We start from the raw sequence: 22,232 nt of genomic DNA on the forward strand, positions 1-22,232 counted from the left end.
GTTAAGAGAAACACTAAACACTATTGTAAAAGTGATAAACTATATTCGATCTCGACCACTTAATTATCGAATTTTCCAAACTCAAATAATAATGGCTTTTAAAAAAAGTTATTATTGTGGATAATGAAAATAAAAAAAGGAATAACATCAATGTTCCCAATGCTTGAATATCATCTCGGACACAACCCACCGGATAATGTTCTTCTAAGTCTGATAATCAAACATCTGGAAAATCTCAAGACAAAATTTGATGATTATTTTCCTGTTGAAGACCCAATTCCAAACTGGATCGTTCAACCTTTCTTGACCTCATTTAAAGAATATCAGGAACTCAATTTTCAGCAGAGCTTGATTGAACTTCAATGTAATCAGTCTGCTCAGATTATTTTCAAATGTACTTCATTATTAGATTTTTGGTATTCTCATTAATAATTACTTTTTATTGTTAGGTGTCAGATGGCGAAAGAATTCCCCATTTTGAGTAAAACTGCATTGGAATCAATACTTGCATTCCCCACTACTTATCACTGTGAAATGGCGATGTCGTGTCTGACTTTTCTAAAAACAAAATATAGAAATAGACTACGGGTACAAGATGATATGCGAGTAGCTTTGTCGAACATAGAGCCTGATATAAGTAAAATTATTCTGAACAAACAAGATCAGAAATCTCACTAAATTACTATTAAATTTTCTGTTATTTTCATAATGTTCATGTTATTTTTATAATAAATATTCGAACATGTCTAAACCTGGCCCTGACGAGGTCAAAAATTGTGCGCTAATACCAAAAAATGTTTATTTTATTTAAGGTGGTCCCCACAAAATTTTATAGTTCAAAAGTGGTCCCCAGTCTAAAAAAGGTTGAGAACCGCTGCTATATACTATGGATTGTTCACGTTTGGTTTTCCAAAACAAAAGAAGTTATATAAGAAATAACAATGAATATGATCAAATCAAGTCAATTCTCCAAGGGATCGATGTAAAGACAAGAAATAGATATTAGGAAAGAAGGCTTTTGACCAAGTCAAAATCTTTTATACTATTAAATGACTGCCTTTATTATCGTGTTGAAAACGGGAGTCACAAATTAGTTATTGTCGTAAGTTATAGCGTCCGGGCCAGTTCTAAGTGTCCGGAGTGATAAATCGGATTTATCACTCCAAATTATTATGATTTTGGGAATAAATTTTAAACTGTTCATGGTGCGCTCGATACACATCAATAGCAAAGGAGAATATGATTCTATTTTACTATATCTATTGTCTAAAAAATATGAACCTGGAATGACAGAAACCAAAAAGCGAACAATTCGAAGAAAGTGTAAAACTCTTCATTTTGCAGACGATCAATTATTCTCTTATTCCAAATCAGGAACACATAAAATTGTTATATGTCCTTTTGAACATGAAAGGATTCAATCTATTCTTTGTGATGAACATAATGAAGGACATCCTGGGTTCAATAAAATGTGTTATCTAATTTCTCAAAAATATATTGGAATTAAACAATGTATAATTCGTGATTTTGTATCAAAATGCATACCGTGCCAATCATTTAACTCTTTAAGTACTTGTGAAAATATCAGAATGATTTCTGTGGAAAAAAAATACGAAAGATTTATCGCCGACTGTATAGATCTAAGGCGGTATTCTGCAAATAATGACAATTTTAAATGGATACTTACTGTCATCGATGCATACACAAAGTTTGCATGGTCATTCGCGTTAGAGAATAAAACATCACAAAGCATCTATAATGCAATTGAGAGTTTATTCCAGACTGTCGGTCCTCCAATTTATTTTCATTCGGACAATGGAAAGGAATTCCGCAACAAAGAAGTTTCAAAACTTCTTGATGATTGGAAAATAACTCCGATAAATGGAAGACCAAGACACCCACAATCTCAAGGACAAATAGAAAGATATAACCAAACTCTCAAACGTTGGTTGGGGAAGACTTTGTTCGCAACAGAATCTATAAGGTGGAGAGAAATTCTACAGAAGGTGGTGTATAAATACAACATAACTTGTCATCGCGCAACTGGAAAGTCACCATTTTGGTTAGTCTCTTTTTATTTACCCAGTCTATTTTACGGAATAACGGGTTTTAATATTTTGCCATGTGGAGGCGCAGAAGAAGAGATTAACTCAGAATCGGAAGAAACGGAATTATCCTTAGAAGTAAAAACTCATAATGAAAAGTATAAAAGAAAAGTTACAGAAGACGCAAATAAAAATTTTCGAAAAAAAGATATCACAATTGGAGATAATGTTACAATTAAAATTGATTTCGATAAAAATATAAAAACAAGAAAATATCCACTCACTAATTTTTTTAGCAAGGAACAATTTCTAGTAGTGGAAGAAGTTTCTCTGCTTTATTAAACGTGAAATCATCCGTGATGTTGTTATCAACTGTGACATTTGCCGCTTTTCTGGACCTTTAAAGGACCATGATACAGAATTTCACGTTTTTGCTAATAAACCAAATGAAAGCTTTCAAATGGATTTAATCAATCTTAAAAGGTGCTTTTTCTGATTTTTTCATCATTTATGTAATATTTTTTGATTTTTACAAAAACTGTAATATCGATAATTAATTTCCCTTTTTCTGATTATTTTAGATTTTTGAGTTCCAATGATTCTTTTTCATGGCTGTTAACTTGTATTGATGTATACAGTAATAGATTTTTCATCATGATTTACTGATCCACTGTTTCCGTGAAATTTTCTTAACTTGATACCATTTCGTAATTTAAACTTTTCTAGCCACCCACGACTTGCTTTAAATTCTGGAAAATTTTTTCCAAACTTAAGAGCTTTTGCAATTAACATCGAATCTGATGGATTCACAAGAAAGATAAAAAATAAATCTGGACTCGAGGTTTCAAAAAATATTCAAGATATATTTATCGAGCATGGACCATGTCTATATCTACAAACAGATAATGGGACAGAGTTCAATAATTCTTACCTTACTGACTTGTGTGGAAAATACAACATTCTCCAAATTCACGGAAGGCCTAACAATCCACGCAGTCAAGGGATCATTGAGCGCTTCAAAAATGATTTTAAATTGGGAGATATGGTTTTCTATAAAAATTTATAAATATAGGTCCGAATAAAAAAGGATTTTGGAACGAATCCTTCACTAAAATTAAATAAATTTGAAAGTCCATATGGTTCTCCGGTTAAAATTGTTCAGATTTTTTCAAATAACTATGCTGAGATTGAGAAAAAAGATGGCTCAAAAGATAAAATTCAAATTCATCGGCTTAAAAAGAAAATTAATTAATTTTTTGAATTTTTATTAAAAATTTGTTTCAATCTGAGAGTTAAACACCGATATATGCGTGCGGATAAATGCAGTGTTCTCAAAGTCTGTAAAAGGACGAGGGGTTACACTAATTACGCTCCTAGGTTATTGCTGAACGGGTCAGCGATTGCTGCAGTTGATCGGATGACTTATTTGGGCGTGCTCTTTAAGCCGTCCGGTAAGTTTGATGATCACATTGCACGTACGAAAATGCGTGCAATTCAGCGATTAGGCGCGTTGCGTGCTTTCCGGCTGCGGAGAGGTGCTTGGCTACGTGTGTTTAACACCATGGTGTTACCCGTGTTGACCTATGGTGTACATGCCTGGCACTTCTGTGAGGACCGAGAGAAGTACGTTGACGCGCTCAAGAAAGTCAGAAGACGAGCCATCCGGCTAGCCCATGGCTTAGGATGGCGAGTGGAGCTCACGGACACCCAGGAATTGTCCCTCAAAGGCCTCCCTGAGGTCTTAGAAAAGATAATGTCTGGGTGGCAGGTAAGACGGTAAGTCTTAGTTTGCGGCTGAGAGGCGAGCGTGTGTGCGGGACTGAAAAGGCAGAAATGCCGAAGTCTTAATTATACCCTCACTAACAGCCTTTTATTTAAAATAAAATTTTTCCTTCCATCTGGTGCTGAACTTTTGTATAATTATATACATCCATATGGTTATCAATCATTATTTATTAGCGAATCAATAATGTGCGCTCAGGGCGTAGGGCGCGTTGTGCATGTGACATAATAAAAAAAATAATAATAAATGAATATTGATTTTTTAAGTGCCGGGAGAAAAAAAACGTAGTTTAATGTACCGTGAGCACAAAAAGGTTGAGAAACGCTGGGTTAGACCATAAAAAAATTAATTATAAGAACAAACAAGAAAAATTGAGTTATAAAATGATTATTCAGAAAATTTTAAAATTAGCAAGAAAATTGAATAAAAGAGATAAAGAAGAAAATATAATTTTTTTAGAAGATTCAAAATAAGTAAAGAAATGAATTAAAGGAATAAAATCGGAAAATAACACAAAAATAATGAAATTTCATATAATTCATTAAATGAAACTACATTTCAAATTATTCCTTTTAAATCAAATCAAAAAATAAAAATAAAACTAAGGAGATTTATCAAAAGAATACCACAACGTGAAGCAACAGCGTGCTCACACGTGGCTTAATTTATTATTATTATTAGGTTTGCCTTCATAAATTAAGATAATTAAGCAGATTATTCAAGAAATTTATTATTAAATAAAATAATTTACAAATAAAATCAGTTTCAAAATTAATCATTTGTTTTTTTTAAATATTGTTAAATATCATTTGTTATTTTGTTTCAATGTTCGTCCATTACCGAGTTTAAGAATCCTGATAATAGTTATCTGCTTTAATAATATAGTTAAAAAAACTATAAAAGCTTATAGAAAAATTTTTGATGTGATATTGCTGCATATGGACAATCAATACTCGACATTCCAGAAGTTACGAACTATGTATCCATAGACACTATAAGGCGAGCGAGAGAAAGACCCAGAGGAAGCGTATTTTCACATTAGTCAATGTTCCCTATTGAAGAGGGGTGTGTATGGTTTGCGAGAAAAAAATAAGATAAAATCTTCTTAAGCACTAAGAAGTTTCATATTTAAATCCTAAATGTCTTTATTTTTGTTTGGAGATGACATCTCGAGACAATTTGCGTATCCCCGCTGCATCGTGGATACTCCAGTTTAGAACCACTAAACATTAATGGATGCGAACAAATGTCAATCTTACCGAGTCTCTTCGGTGGGTTATACACTGGAATAACTCTCCTTTATGTGAAGTGATGCTATGTTTGAGGAATGTGTGTTTTCTCAAACAAATACAATACACATCACAATTAAAGAAAAGGTCGGATTCCTGTAAATATTTTATATCATTTTCCATTCAGAAAACCACGTCGTTCTCAGCATACAATATTTCTTAATAAAACAGACAAGAGAGAAGCAGTAGAGTGACGATGGGATAGCTTTTGTGAACAGGACCAGAGAAATGTTTTTTCAAATGCATTTCAAGTACACTCGGGCAAAAAAACAGACATTCAAGACTTATAAACCAATTTGCCTGGCAAGACAAATGCAGTTCGTGCGTCTACTGTCGAGTGCGATAACTCGTTACAATGACCGAAGGACGACGATTGGGTAGACCGAATGAGCTATAGGTATGGCACTAACATCATCCTCTTTTTCGCAATTGCCATGATGAGCAGGACCTTCACAGGGTCGCATCTCGTTTGCTGGCATCCTGCCATGTTTACATGTTTGTCTTGTCATAAAATTTTGAGATTCTTACACTTCATTCGGGGATTCTTACTGCTGTGGACTAAGGGCACATACTACGTGGCCCTTGATCAAAAACTGCCCTCATCAGATGAAATCAAGAAAAAAAGCACACTGGCATACTACCAGGGGATGCACTACATCCTTTTGTCCATGAGTCTTTTGTTCTACCTCCTATCATGGCTTGGCGTTCCTACGTCTTCGGATCCGGTCTGAATCTGCCTGGAATAGTCAATAAATGCTCGATTGCTCATAAAATTGAACGAATCTCAGAAAAGGAAAAAATAGCGAACTAAATCGCGTACCAAATCGACCATTATTTGCGACGGAGAGACAACTGGGATGGAACATCGAACAGAGTCGTGTTTCTTATAAAAATACTGATGTGGTCTGGGGGACGGAAACACGGAAACTATTTGTCTTTTGCATACTGCATCACCAAAACACTTTTCCTCTTCAACGCGTTTGGTCAATTTTTCTACTGAACAGATTTTTTGGCTTTCAGTTTCACATGTACGGTTTACATTCTGAACGAGTACATTCACGGAAAAGAAATAAACGAGTCCTCTTCTTTCCCCGCGGGTAACCTACTGCGATATCCCCGAACGGACCATCAAACAGACACACATCTACACAGTCCAATGCGTGCTTCAACAAAATCTATTCTCAGAAAAAATATTCATAATTATTTGGTATATGCTCCTAATTGTCGGAGTTGCGACTTTGATTTCGTACGTCAAGTGGCTTCTTTATTTCTCGATTCCCCGTCTACGGGACGACTACGTTGTCAGTACATTCAGGACATTGCTCCAACTGAGAACGATCAGTTCACCAAATTCATTAACAAATACCTCAAAAACGACGGATTCTTCATTTGTCGACTTATCGTACTCAACATAAACTGGATGATGCTTGACACGGTTGTCAACATTCTCTGGCAAGACTTTAAAAACAAGAACCTGAAAATTTAATTGTCACAGGCTGGATAATGCCCTGGGTTGGATAATGCCCCTCAACGTTATTTTTTCAAATTAATTTTGATTAGATTTTTTGATTTTCTTAATTATTTTAGTAATTTATCAAAGTTTTTTTTTTCAAATTAATCTAGCGTGCAAATTTATTTTGGTTATCTAAGTTTTCAATTTGGAAAATAATAAGTATAATCGATCAAATTTATATTTCAGAAATGGTTTTACTCAACCTTACCGAAGATGAACTTGAAGTAATCAAAAATATTCAAATAGATGTTTTTTTATATTGACCGATTTCAGAAATTTGAAAAAAAGATACAGAAAATTACAGAACAGTTAATTTTCGAAGAGGAAGGTTTCCCCAAAAGAAGAAACGACTAAACTAATAATTATTATAGATCGAACTATGAGGACACATTTTGGGAGAGATAAATTGCTTTCGATATTGAGAAAGGAAATTTATGCAGTAACCCGAGACGAAATTACTGCTGTGATCTCAAAATGCGTTCACTGTCAGGTGCATATGTATTGAACTATTCAAAATTGATGGCGACTAAGCCGGCGAAGCATCGTTTATAATAAATATAACATGGCGAAGCATGGAACGACCAAGAGGACACCTTTCGAAATTTTTATGCGAGGAAATAAGTTTCCCGGAAGAAATAAGATCGGCGTTATTGTCATTCGATGGAAATGAAGCGGTGAATAAAGTCAATCAGAGATAATTGGATCCGATTATTCGAAACGAGGACGATTGTTTGAATCAACAGAACATGAAAGCCATGTTCTTCCCGGAGAAAAAATGAAAAGGAGGCGGAAATGGAAATTTGATGAAGATTTAGCCGTAGGAGATAATGTCCTACTGAGACATGATATTGATACAAATCCAAATAATCGAAAATACCCCCTATACGATCAGATCGATTCAACTATATATGAAATATCGGAAGTTCATAAAGACACGTGCGCACTTAAAGATCTGAATGACAAATCATCCAACATCTACACAAAAGTCGCATAAAAAAATATGACTCTTATAGAAAATTTTTATATAATAAAAATTCATCAATTTTTAATATTTGTTTATAAATTGTAGACCTAAAAGATTGTATAATTATAATAAAATACGTTATTGATTCGGAAAAATTTGTGATGCCGGTTTTTGCCGACTCTTGGAAAAATTCATTCAATCAAAAAACTGATAAAAAATTGAATAAATCGACTTAATTCCATTATCAAGTTATTTTTAATTAATTATCAGGTTATTTTTGTTTGACTTTAATAAAATTTTTAAGGGGGTATTATCCAACCCAGGCCATTATCCAGCCTGTGACATTAATTTATTGACTTTTGTTCGGATTTTGAATTTCATAGTACGAATTTCCACTTTCCGTATTTGCTACAGATTCTAAAGAATATTCACGAACTAACTAATCCATTCATTATGCTTGAAATTTAAACATTTTCATAAATCATTCCAATTTTATACTTTAGTCCGTTTTTTGTTATTTAGAAATTCACTTATTTTTTGCAGCTAGACCTGCGAACTATTAAAAATGACACGTAAAGATTTTCTCAAAATAAAGTTTAGTACAATTTTTTTGTAATTAAAATAAAATTTATTTTTATTAATTATTTTTCATTATCTTAATTTTTACTAGAAAACTTAATAAATTAAGCCACGTGTTATTACGGAGTCGATTCACTTTGTTGTATTTTATTAATTTTTGATCACACTTTATTTTTTATTTAATTGGATGTAGAAGGAATAATGCGAGATGTGGTTTCTTTTAATAATTAAATTATCTGAAATTTCATTATTTTTTGTATATTTCCCGGTTTTATTCCTTTAATCTGTTTCTTTTATTTATTTTGAAACTTCTAAACACTATTATTTTCTTAGTCATATTATTTATCAAATTTGCTCTTATTTTTTAAAAATTTTCTGAATAACAATTTTATAACTCGATTTTATTTATTTGTTCCTTTAATTATTTTTTTTCATTATTATTAAAGTACAGTAAAATTTCTTGAATCCGCCGATTTTTTGCAATGTAAATAATATTTTATAGTTGAAGCATTAACCTACAATATAGATTAAATATTTCTTTTTATATACAAATGACTAAATACATAAAATTATTTATATTCAAAAAATCAGAAATTTTATGTTTTTTAATTAATTTTATTAACATTTCCCCAATTCGCATAATATTTTCGTGATCAATGATCACATTTAAATTAAACATTTAATAATAAAAATAACATTTAAATTTTATTTATTGTAATATAATAAGAAGTAATGCTTGATATTGTCTGGATAGAAGTTTCTATCTTTTTTAAAATATTTTTCAGCATTTTAATAGCTCTTTCAACGGATGCAGAGGATGCCTGACAGCGTGAAAGTAAAAAATAATCTCGTTGGCTAATTTTCGGTTCAGTCATCTCAATAATAGGTTTAAATCCGTTTTCCTCCATTCTTTTATTCATATAATTTTTAATATTTGCCTTATCATCATAAAAATGTAGTCCTTCTATGTCATAATATTCCCGATTGATTGAATAGTCGCAACATTCCGAAACTTTGAGAATATCTATTATTTGTGAATAATTGCATATGATCTCCGTTAATTTCAACTTAATATCGGGATAATTGAATATGCATAGTTAATAACTATTTGTCATTATTCTATTTATTTTTATGGGAAAAAAATATCGGGATTATTTACATCATAGGTTTTCACGAGAAATTTCTCGCGGCGCAAATGCTAATAAAAAATAATCTCGCGGCACATAATCAAAAATCAAAACATAATTATAAAATTTATTATTTTTACATAATTTTTCTATGTCTGGCTCAATATTTGATAAGGCCAGTCGCATTTCTGAATCTAAATCCAGTAGATTTTTTCGCTTATTTGTTTTAATGTTTTGTAATGCAGAAAATCCCTTTTCACACAAATAGTAAAGAAACCTGAATTTAATCATATAATAAAACAATATACAAGTCCATTAAGTCTTCCAGACATAGATGGTGCCCCATCTGTGCATACACCAACACAATTTTTAAAGGAAATATTATGTCGCGAGCGCAGCGCGCGACCGAGCGCTAGACGCGACTTTGACAGCTAACAAGCCTGTCATCAACAAATATATTTATTAAATTATTTAAAATTTTAACATGATTTAAAATTAAAATTGAAATAACTTAAGTTTTCCATTGAATCCCATAAAATAATTTATAAGTAGACCTTAATAGAAAAAGTAAAATCAATGAATACTGAACGCTAATTTGGTTTAGGTTGTGAGGGGGGTAATAATTTAACAGATCTCATTGCTATTTTTTCGTTTTAATCTCTAAAATTAGGTCTTCTAATCAAAAATGAACTGTGCAGACAGGCTTGCTCCTTCAGAAGATTCTTGTTTTGACATTTTAATAAATTATGAAGCATTTAGATTTTTTCTCATTATTCTAAAATATCCATTATAAATTTTAAAATATTATTTTTATTTATGAAATCGGTTTTAAAGCTCATTCTGCTTTGGCATCGATTTTAAATTTTGTTATCGAATATATTTAAACCCAAATACCAGCCTGGGTATTTGTCAATTTATAGATTTGTTGATTGATCGGATCTAGAAATTGAGTGGTCGCTCGCTGCGCTCGGTCGCTCGCTGCGCTCGCGACATATTATGTTTATTAAAATAATCAAATATCAAATTGTACATATCAATTGCACAAGTAGTAGTAACTAATGTTTTGCAGAAAAGAAATTGTTCAATAATAGTTTCTGACTTTTCAGTACGAATATAAATAAGTAACTGTGCAATTCCTGCTACGTCAGTTGATTCGTCAATTTGCAATGAATATAAATTTTTTTTAGCCATGAATTATTCACGTAAAGAAAAATAGAGAAGAGAAGTTAACTAATTTAGATGAGTCGCCGAACGGATGGACAGGCAATTCCCACGTAATATCGCGAACGATATCCGCTGAAAAAGCCAGCTCGTTTCACGACTGTCGTGACTCCTCCTCGAGATGATTAAACCAATCTCTGTACGAGTTCGCACTTACGACCATTTAAAGATAGACCGATCTCCGCGAAACCAGACGTGATTTTGTTAATGTCCTCCAAAGGTAACATCGTCCAAGTACCAAAAATTGACATTGGACGCAAGGTTGCGTGCAATATGGTCATCGGAGGCTTTATATTGGAAGTGCGAATAATTGATTTAATTCAATTTATTTTTAAGGAGTATCATCCTAAAAATGATATTTGTGTGGCCTAATTTATCTGTCAGGTTCGGAGGACTAGATAATATCCTACCTGAACTAATAAAGTACGCGCCAATGAAGCTTGCTAGAACCATTGCAAACATCCTGAACAAAGAATTTGAGCAGAATAGCCTATTAGACCTCGGCAAAGGATGGTTAATTTCACTAAAGAAACCCGGAAACCATACCCAACTTAAGACAACTTAAGACCTATTAGCCTAGTATCGACGCTTCGGATAACACTCTCACTGGTTGCATTAGAAAGAATAAGAACTAAGATGGCAAATTTTCTTTGGGTCAAAACTGACAGTTACATACATTTTTTTAAATCTGCTTTATATGGAAAGTGCAAATAATTAATCTGACTTAAAGTATATTTAAGGAGTATCATTCGAAAAATGATATTTGTATGGCATAATTAGTACAATAATTGATTTCTATAATATAAATTTAGTAAACTAGTAAATATTAGATACGTGCCAAAAATCGAGTCTGTAAATTATAGTTCACTTACATGATTGTCTGGAAATACTACAATTATTTTTTTGATTATAATCAATTCCATAATTTTGTGTACAAGAATTATTGCAGATGCTTATTGATTATATTATTAGTCAATTATTAAATTTCAATGTATTCTTTAAAAAAGTGATTTTAGCCAAAAACTCAAAAAATCAATTTATTAAACTACTAACTCAATTCGAGCAGATGCAATATAATTACTTATATAATTAAAAAAATGACTTGTTATGATTGCCATGATTTTGAAAATGAACTTAAGTGATTAACCCAGTTGGTACTATTTACTCTCAAACAGCCCGATTGGAAGACGCCTGTTAAAAACTGTATTTTAGTGGTTAGATAATCATACTTTGGTTTTAGCTTGGTATTGAGTGGTACTTAAAAGTAGGTTGGATGGTTTGCACTAGGAGTCGGAAATGACTTGTTTTTATTAATCTCAAATATATTTTATTGTATTTGCTAATCTGACTGCACTCCCCTGCGGCGTCGCTAAAACCGTATCAAAGAGCGACTTTCAGCGTAGACACCGCTCTAACATTCCATTATACATAATTAGCGTAGTTATCATTACTGTTTTTAGTTGCTGTCCCCGCATGGAAGGTCAACTGAAATGTACCAAATGTAAAGAAGTAATTTATACAAAAAACCCACATTTGCGTCTTATGGACTCATTTTATCACACTAACTGTCTTCAGTGTTCTGTGTGTTCTCAAGTACTCACAGATCTTTGTTACGTGAGGGACGAGATTTACTGTTTTAACGACTATACAATGTTTATATAAAAACTTAGTTTGTAGGAATTTTAAGTTTTGTCCGTTGTGTAAGGTCCAAATTGAACTAAATACATTGGTGTATACCATCAAGTCACATATGTATCATGTTGAATGCCTCAAGTGTCGGTGTTGTAATAAAGAACTCAAAACTGGGGACTTCTTTTCCTATGCTGATAAATCCACACTTTACTGCATGGACTATTATCACAAAAATATATGTTTGGTAATTGAGCTATTTTTAGTAAAAACTGAAAACACTGCGGAATCGAAAAGAAAATCAAAGTCTCCTAAATCTTGTTCGGAAGCGAATGGGAGTCCTGAAAAGCCTGAATCCATTAGTGAGGAAGTTCAAACCAACCATGAAGCCAACAATAACCTCAAAAAATGCAAACAACGTGGACGGAGGACATCAATCAAACCACACCAAATTGGGCTTCTTACAGAATTGTACGAAAGTGAAAGAAAGCCATCGCGTCATACATTGGAAGAAATGACCAAATTGACTGGACTACCAATTCGCGTGATCCAAGTCAGGATGGGGGTCTCTAGTGTTAGGTCTGGTTTCAAAACAGGAGGTCCAAGGAACGGAGAAACAACCCGAGCAACTCTAGCCTCCTACCTTCCAATCCACCTCCAGTAACACAGAATTTGGGGTCTTCAAACATCAGTTTAATCAAAGGCCACAAATCTTCCAGAATAACAGATCTGGAAATAATTTTTTTTCGTCATTTGTGACAGATGATCAACATTATGGGCATTATCGAAACGAATATTACCCAGAAAGTATGTCGAGGAAGCAATAAATCCAATGCTGTTTCTCCCTCAAGGCATTTTTAAACTCCTGATCAGACATTCCAGTACCCTCCCAATATGCATTTCTACAGAAATCTTAATTTTTAACATTCTGCTAGTCTAATAAATATAGTGTTTAAAATGTTCAGATTGCACTTTTTCTAAGGTTTAGTTTTAGAATTGTCGACCGAAATGGTTCTCATTTCTTTTCTACTTTCCTAAACATCCAAATAGTGATTTTGGGATACGCTTCTTCCAGGAGATCCAAAATACAAAATAATTTTCTTTCCAGAAGTTTTTTTAGAGATTAAGGCATGATCTGCTAACGAATTCCAAGAGATTTTATTTGATTTCCTCCGTGGTAATAACATAAGTTGCTTCCTCAACAAGTATTTTATTGACTGTTTAATTAAGTACATAGACAAGTCTGAAATCATAAGTGACAATCAAAAACTCATAAAAACGACTAATCTCTACGTCTTTGGCTAGGCTCCAAAATCTGGAAACTTGGTGAATTTTTTGTATTAAAAACTAGAAATTGACAAGAAATAAAGTTATCTTTTGATAAAAAAAGAAATTTAATTTAACTAAAATGGAAGGATTCAGGTATCGACTTTGGGATTATTTAGACATTCGAAGAGAATCCAATGCAATTATTGTTTCTTCGCTTCCTTTTCCAAATTGACTTCTTAGAAGTAAAGCCTTTTTTTTGTTTGCAACTTTAAAGTATAGTCGTTCCAACCTTGATATTTTCTTCGTCGTATCTCAATTTTTTTCAATCATTTTTTTGCTAACAATAATTAAATTTTCTAATGCACTTTCTTGTGCCTCTAATAATTCCCTAGAATCAAAGGCTAAAAGTTTCTCAATTTCTTCTTCATTAATTTTCAAAGATTTCCAACATTCATAAATATGTAAAATCGGATTTTTTGTCGTAGAATGAATAGTATTGTTGTAATTATAAACATGTCTTTTATGCATGCGCAAGATTGTCCAAAACAATTTCGAGAACTTGCCGACAATATCAGGCGTTTTATGCTTTGATTAAATGAATAAATCGACCTTTCGACTTGCCTTGTATCCGAGGAGCACAAGGCCTCTCCACGTAAATGTTTTATTATTAACGTAATTTTAGAAAATATATTTTTTTGTTTTCAAAATGAAATTTATTGCTAATTTTTTATGAGCCTGTATCGTTAATGCCGCCTGATTTATGAATTTTGAGATTCTTTATTTCTTTGATTTTTCTATATTATTCCCCATACTAAATAGGATGAACCAAATTAATTGGAATCAACAGAAAATCAAGTGGAATCAACAACAAACTAGTGGGTCTAGCAGAAAACTAAGTGGGACTAACAGTAAATCAAGTGAATTTAATACAAACTAAATGGGATCAATAAAGGATTATTTTTATTATAAATATTATTTCGTCTCAGAGTGCTGCCTTATTGTCAACAAGATGCCTACAAAGGAGATTGTCAAACGTTTTAATCAAACCATCACCCGAAAACTCTCCAAAATGAAAGACACAGATGAAAAAAAGTGGCTGGAAATTCTCAAAAAAGCAGTGTACCGTTATAACAAGGCTGTACATTCATTTTCAAATCAGAGTCCTTTCGAAAGATATCAAAAAATAAGCGGAATAAACACAGTTGATGCAGGTTATAATTATCAAATTATGTTTTAAGAAAATATTAAAAATCATTTTGAAAATTATGTTTTAAGTTGGAATCGGTCGGCCTGATATGTTCAAATTTAGAAAATTCAAGTATTTTAACTTTGAATTTATATTTATGCGATTCTAATTGTCCAAGTCCAAAAAATTCAAACTTAATTTAAATCCGATTGATGTAAACTCAGTCTACTATAAGGCAATAAATAGGAAAATCAATGTCCACAATAGTAAATATAAATTTAGTGTTGGAGATAAAGTTTAGATAAAAAATTATACATAGTTTCGAGTTAAAAAAGATTATGGAACAAACCCTTCGTTGCGGTTGGATAAATTCGAGTCACCATTCTATCCGGCCGCTGAATAATTAACAATTTATTAAATAATTGAGGTAAACCCCTTTGGATTGCACTTATTATCGTGTCAGAGAAGCTCCGGACGCTTCCCCGACACGCTGCCCTCAACAACATAGTCAAGCGGACTCTTGAAACTGCCCGATTCCCATCACAGTTGGAACCGGTCGGCCTGATTCAGGAGGATGGTAATCGTCCTGACAGCCTAACGATTTTCCCCTTCGAAAATGGCAAGTCGCTCATCTGGAACGCAACTTGCACAGACACCTTCTCCGCCGGAAGCATCTTTACGTCAGCCACAGAGGCGGGCTCCGCAACTAACCTGGCAGAAACGCTAAAAATCACCAGCCTCTCCAATTCCTTTTTTGAAGTGCCCCAGGTCCCAGAGTTGTATAGAAAAATTGGTTCGATGTGTCCTATATCATTATTCTCTGTTTTATGTTATTTTTGTTTCAGTTTTAACCATAGGTTCTTCAGTCTGTGTAATGCTGCGTTTAACATGGTTTTTCTCCGTATGATATCTTTACTGTCTCCTAATAAGGAGCTAAGTTTCTTTGTGTGTCTCCAGTAATTAGCTATAGTTTATTTAATAAAGTTCCTGTCACAAAGATTATTCAAACAGTATTTTTTAATAATCTAACTAAGAATTATTATTTCGTTTAAAAAGTAAATTTATTCTTTTAAGAATCATTTAAAAATAAAATCCAATTTTATTGCAAAAGATTAGTCTACTCTGCCTCTTCCTCAGAGCTCCCCAAATAATTTTTAATGTTTTCACTAATTCCATAAACTGATAATTTCAAAATTGCCGAAACTTGATTATTAGTTGAATGATCTAAAGCCTGCATGTTATTTTTATCTAAAATTGTTGGATCGACTCCTATTCAATTTATGTTAAAATAATACCATTTTTTAACAACAAATCTACAATATTTGCATATCCTTTAATTGCAGCTCGATGCAATGCGGTCATTCCCAATTTATTCTAAATATAATTAAACTGAAAATACTGTGGAATTCACGTTTTCTGTAACTGAAAGAATCTTTTTTATTAATTCTTCGTCGTCAATATCCGCAGCCAAGTGAAGAAGAATATTTCCTGCACTATCCACTGTGTTACAGGAGACCTCAAATATTGAAAAGATCAAAAAACTCCGTGTTTTATAGATTCCAGCACAAAATCTATTTCCTTTCGTCGACAAGCAGAATGAAGTGGTAAATCAATCAAAGAACAATTTTCCTGTACTAAAATGAGTTATGGTAATTATTATTCATGGGATTAATTAACAGGAACTAATTAAAATGCATACTAAATGAGGTCTTTATCGAACCACATTTAGAACCGGATTCCACTTTTGTTTCGCTATCCTTTTGATCGTAGTTTTTTATATAAAAGAAACAGTTATCATCAATTTCGATTTCACTTTTCTAAAATATACTATTTAATTTTACTTTCTTTTTTTTGTAGGTTTCATGTGCTATGGCTACGGTGACATCTAGATAATTATTAAAAGTAGTTAAAGCTGACCAGGCTTATTCATTTATAATTAAGTCAAAGTGTATTTGTCATATTTTATAAAATTTAAAATTATAATCTATATTTAAAAAAATTATTGTGTAAGTAAAAAATTAATATATTTCTGGCCGACGTCCCGAAACCACATTTTCCTACGAGCAGACTAATTATCTACGCGGACGATATCTTGGTTACGGATGTCTCGATGTGGGGACCCCGACACAGAAGAAGGTTGTCCTGGAGCAGACTAGAACCGTACTTGGAGGAACTTGAAATCTGGTGCAATGGTAAAGGCTTGAATCTCGCTCGGGACAAAAGTACCATTTGTTGGATTTCAATGGGTCGTGACAAAAAACCGACTTTCGAGGATTATGGGAACCTGATTATATCGAAGAACCTACGTTACCTGGGAGTAACTATAGACCCCACCGGGTCATACAACCCCATGTGCATGCAAAGCGGAAACAAGGAGCGAAAATCCTAAAAGGACTGAGGTGTTTTTGTCTAAGCGCAGAAACGTTTCTACACATCTACCAGACTTGTGTTCAGCCACTAATAATCTATGGTTCGGAGGGCTGGTACCAAACTGATGAAAGGGACCTTCTAATCGCCAAACTCGAAAAAACCAGACGATTTGCCATCAAACTGGCATTCGGCCTGGAGCTCAGCAGTCCGCTGGAGGACCTGCATGAGCGGAGTGTTGACACGATAAACGCGATCCTGGCAAAAACTCGAATTCGCAGAGGGAGATAAGACAGTCTCCTGGGGCAAAACCGAGGTTGAGACCTTCGTGGCTCTCGTTATCAAGCCCCCTAAGCTCTAATTCCTCGGCCACTTTTCTTTTGGAGCTATTGTATTAAATAAACCATATTCTTCTTCTCTAAAAAATTAAATTTTTTAAAACATACATTTTCAGTCTATATTGGGTAATCGAATAAACGACAATTACTGGAAAAAATATTCTTAAGGCCAAAGTATCATATTATATTTTCAGTGTTGGAATTTGTTTTTGAAAAGAACTAAATTCTATTTTATTTAACTAAATTTTATATTTAGAAATTCAACCTAAAGCACCGTTTCCCGATGGCTCTTTTGTTCCTCCAATTAATTGAAAGACTCGATAAGTTAAGATAATTAAATATACTAAAAATAACACAATTTGGAGATTTGAAACAATCAAGTAGTGCATGTTTTTCTCAAATAAAAATTATTCGATTTCACGTCTGAAAATAAGAAGTAAAGCTTTGTATTGCCTTTTGCAAGATAGAAATTTGTTCTTTTCTGCGCGTGATGCGCTTTGCAATCATTGCAAGAAATCTAAGAGACAGTAGACCACATGGCCACTCTGTGCAACAGAATGTTAACAGTGACTATGTGTGAAGGCACGACGAGGTTGTAAAATGCATCCATTTGGACGTTTGCAAACACTTAGGAGTAAAGAAAATTGGGAAGCTAAAATCCCATTTGGTTAAATCTATAGTTTATGGACCAAAAATTTCGAGATACGGGTGGATACATCAATATCAACTATTAGTTCAATAAGCCAGATATCTTTATCCATGACAAGCTGAAGAATGAAATTACCATAATTGAAATGGGAATTAAATCGCAGGAGAGACTCTTCAACTTGTTACAAAGCCTATATGGAAAAATTATCTGTTGAAGGCCCGACAAGAACATACATTCAGGCACTTGTGATAAAGAAGACACTAGAAAGCATGGTGGAGGAGCATAGGCATGGCATTCATACGTCTAAAGAAAAATTTATTACAACAACCAGCCAGTTGTTTGCGAAGACTCCTCAGACAAAACAAATAGACAAATCATGAATGATTTGGAAAATAAAAGTGATAGTGCATTGGTGGATAGTTCTCCCCTGAGAAGAAAAATTTCCGAAGACTAGGGTCAATGAATTAGTTACAGTCCGACCTCTAAATGGGGCACTAAGTGCCTCAAATCAGAGGTTTCCCCAAAAAAGAGGTTTTTCAAAAAGCTCAATAAATAAAGAAAAAGAACATTATTTTTTAAAATAATCAGTTAATTTTTCTCCATATTTATATTTATTTTTAATTCCTAACGACACTTTCTTTCTGAATTCATAAAAATCATGAAGAGAATCTGGAATCAAATCAAAGATGTTTGTCTCTAAGTTTTCCATCAAACTTAAAATTTGTGATATTGATAGTTAGATATTTGGATCATTATCTTCTATTTCATCAAAACATTCATCAATAACATTATTAAATATTTCTTCAGATGATTCATTTATGCAACTCGAGTCTGATGGAGATTGTCGAAAAACCTTTTGCCAGCAGTTATAAATAATATCCGCAGATACATTATTCCAAGCATCTGAGATTATTGTTACCACTTGCCGCAAATTTAATTTGGATAAAGACTCTATAAACAAATCCTGGTCGTCTTGAAAACATAAAAAATCAATTAGACAATTCAAATAATTATCCTTGAAATTTTTAATGATTCCAGCATCCAATGGTTGAAGTATTAGTGTCGTATTTTTTAGAAAAAATAAAAAATCACGTTGCTAATGTCGATATTTTGTGGCAAGCAGCGTTATCTAATAACATTAAGATTTTTCTTTTTTGAATAATCATTTTTTCATTAGTTTTTTGAGCCAGGATATAAAAATGTCTCTTGTCATCCACGCATTTTTGGACGAAGAGCATAAAATTCGATAAAAAGAGAAGTTTCGTCACAATTAAAAATGTTCTCCTTTCCATATTGTTCAACTTTGATATTTAATCTGATAAAAAATTCAGAATTATCGCATGATCAGCAGATGCGAATTCGCCTGACAATGTTCGGAATTTTAATTCATGCCTTTGCTTGAATTTTTCTAACCATCCATTTGAAGCTTTAAACTTGTTTAAGCCCATTCTCAAAGAAACAGTTAGGGAAATTTTTTTAAAAGAGTTCCAGAAACTGGAACATTCTGATCCCTTAGACGCTGAAAAATATCAAGGACTTTTTCATCAAATCCGTTTTTATTTTCACTTAATGATGAGGAAAAGAAATCCTTTTTTGATAAATGGAAGAATATTCTTTTTTATACGAAAAATAGTTCCCTTGCTAGTATTGTACATTATGGATAATCTCCTCTCAGAATGTTCTTTCTTTAAAAGATGATCAGCAATCTTCAACTTGGTTTCATTCCTCCGGATATGGCAACGCTCAGGAGGCACTTAATGCCTACCGAAAAAGGACTCTTAGCTTCTCAGACCCTGGGACATCGTCGTCTCAGGCCGATCTTGCGGGAAGGATTGAACCTTTCAGAAGGATCTCCCTCGTTTGGATCGGCGATCACGGGAATAACTATAATTAACTGGCTTTGCCCGTGTTTGGTCTTTAAATAATAATAATAATAATAATAATTCAAAGGCATTACACAAGAAATTTGAAATGAAACGTGTCTTAAAATATTTATTTTTTAAATTGGTATAATTAATTTTATTTAATAAAAAATCAATGCCCCAAATAGAGATGTTAAAATTAATTGATTTTTTATAATTTGGTTAAAAAAATTTATAATGCCCCAAAACAGAGTTTTCCCCAAAAAAGAGGTGCCCCACCCCTGGAGGTGCGCCCCAATTAGAGGTCGGACTGTAATTAGTTTTGGGTTTAGTTAATGTTTTTTTGCTATTTTAATTATTTTTATTTAAAGATCATTTTCATATATACAAGTAATCATGATTTCATAAGATATATCGAAAAAGTTTTTTTTCCTTTTTTTCTTTGTACCAACAGCAACATTTTTGGTTTTAATATGAGCTTTTTTTGTTTCTTTGTGCTAACTTTAGGTGCCATTATTAACAAAATTTGTAAGTTCAATCAATCAATTTTATTGTAATTAACAGAGTAAGTGACAGGAATTAAGGACAATGATAGCACGAGACTGAAGTCAAGGCAACTGAACTCTTCTGAGCGTGCGTCCAATTCATCTGTCGTGAGCCAGAGTTAAGAAAGCAGAGATTTAAGAAAGCAGGAATTACTTATCCAGCAATATTGCTGTTTGAGGAAATCTGGGGGGGTCACTTGTTCCGATCGATGAACAGGTCGGTCACTTGAGATCTTCTCCGGAAAGACCGGATAGAATTCTCAATGACCAGTCGTATCTCTGGGGATCTGGACTCCGCCCAGCTTGGGACGGGGCCTCGTGGGTCAAGCCTGTAAGCTAGCTTCAGCACGTAGCGTCGAATTTTTTCTCATTGCCTGTAAATTTTCTCGAGATCTTTCGAGTAGTACCATGCTTCCATTCCGTTCAGCAAGCTGGGTAGGATGGTTGCGTGGAATACGAAGAGGAAAGTCTTAGTATCCAGATGCATGCTTGCTTCTTCTTCAATGGCTTTCGCTCTCTTTTTCTTGACATGCACCCGAGTTAGCGTATGCAGCTGGGGCGGACAATTTCGGCTAGAGATCTGATCTGATGACTTTTTCGAGTTGATTTGTAGGTATGCGGATTTATCCATTCCTAACGAGAGCTGCTTGCTGGCGCACCACTCTTTTATTACCTCAATGTAGGTGAAAAGCCTCTTTTCTGAGGCCATCGCGTCCTTTGAGGTGTCAAGAATAAGGACGTTATCTGCATAGAGAAGTAGATTTGTCCGGGGGTCTTGGGGCAAAGGGAAACTGCTCATAACCAAATTGAAGAGATGTGGACTGAGGCAGGATCCTTGCGGAACCCCCCTTCGGAGTAAAATATCTCTTGAAAAGAATCCAGACTCGGAGATAAATTAGCTCACTTGGTTTTAAATTAACCCCAGAGGTATTGATTTTTTAAAATATTCTCATCATATTAAAATTTAAAAATAGATGGACCTTTTCTACATAAAACGCGAGACCTTTACTAATTTTCTGAATAAATATAATTATCAATTAAATATTTAAATAATTTAATCTTACAATTCTTTTAATCCTATAATCCTATCCTATAATCCTAAATCCTATTTATTCTTTTATATTCCCTATTTAGATATTTTTTTGTTTAAAAACCTGAATAGTAATATAAACTTGTTTTAAGTATCAATTTCAATTTATTAATCTGCTCCATTGTCTATCGATTCATATTTTTAACCAGGCGAATTTCTAAAATGTCATCACCTTAAAAAAGGTCTGCATTTTAATTTAAAATCTTTGTTATTAAGTTTATACGCTTTCTTCAAGTAATCGAATTACGTACAGCAAATTAATAGCCAGGCCGCCTTTAATCACCTCAAATTTTTTTATTTCGAATTCATATTTCCGAATATAATAACTGAATCGTGTCCAAACCTAAGATATAAATCGAAAAACATTCAAGAATTGAAAACAATTTGCTATGAAGAATGGGAAAATATTACTCCATTCGAATGCCAGAAACTTATCCTTACAAAAAAGATTGGATGCAGTACTACTAGCAAAAGGGAATGCAACTAAATATTAATTTGATTTTGTTCCATGACTTTTTTTCATTAAATAAATTGACTTTTTTTAAAAATTGCTAATTATTGCAGTATAAATAACTCAAGTTAGTATATTTCTTTGAAAAAATTGCCCACACATATTATAAATTAGTCGGTAATCATTATTTAAACCCCTTGTGAGGTAAAACCTAAACTGATAAAGGAGATGCAAATTTTTTTTCTACATGCATCATCAAGAAATCATCCCACTCTATTCAAATGCTTGAGTAAACTTAAAGTGAGGTCATCGAGTCTTCATAATG

General features: G+C 33.0%; 1 protein-coding gene across 1 annotated transcript; it reads left to right on the forward strand.

Annotated features, from left to right (window-relative positions):
• Positions 1-12,271: 12,271 nt before the first annotated feature.
• Positions 12,272-12,814, forward strand: LOC115232150 (LIM/homeobox protein Lhx5-like). The gene has a single exon (XM_029801997.1). The coding sequence runs from the start codon at positions 12,272-12,274 to the stop codon at positions 12,812-12,814; it is 543 nt and encodes a 180-aa protein (XP_029657857.1).
• The last annotated feature ends 9,418 nt before the right edge of the window (positions 12,815-22,232 follow it).

Source organism: Octopus sinensis, unplaced genomic scaffold, assembly GCF_006345805.1.
Source record: "Octopus sinensis unplaced genomic scaffold, ASM634580v1 Contig19515, whole genome shotgun sequence".
In the NCBI taxonomy this organism is placed as follows: domain Eukaryota; kingdom Metazoa; phylum Mollusca; class Cephalopoda; order Octopoda; family Octopodidae; genus Octopus; species Octopus sinensis.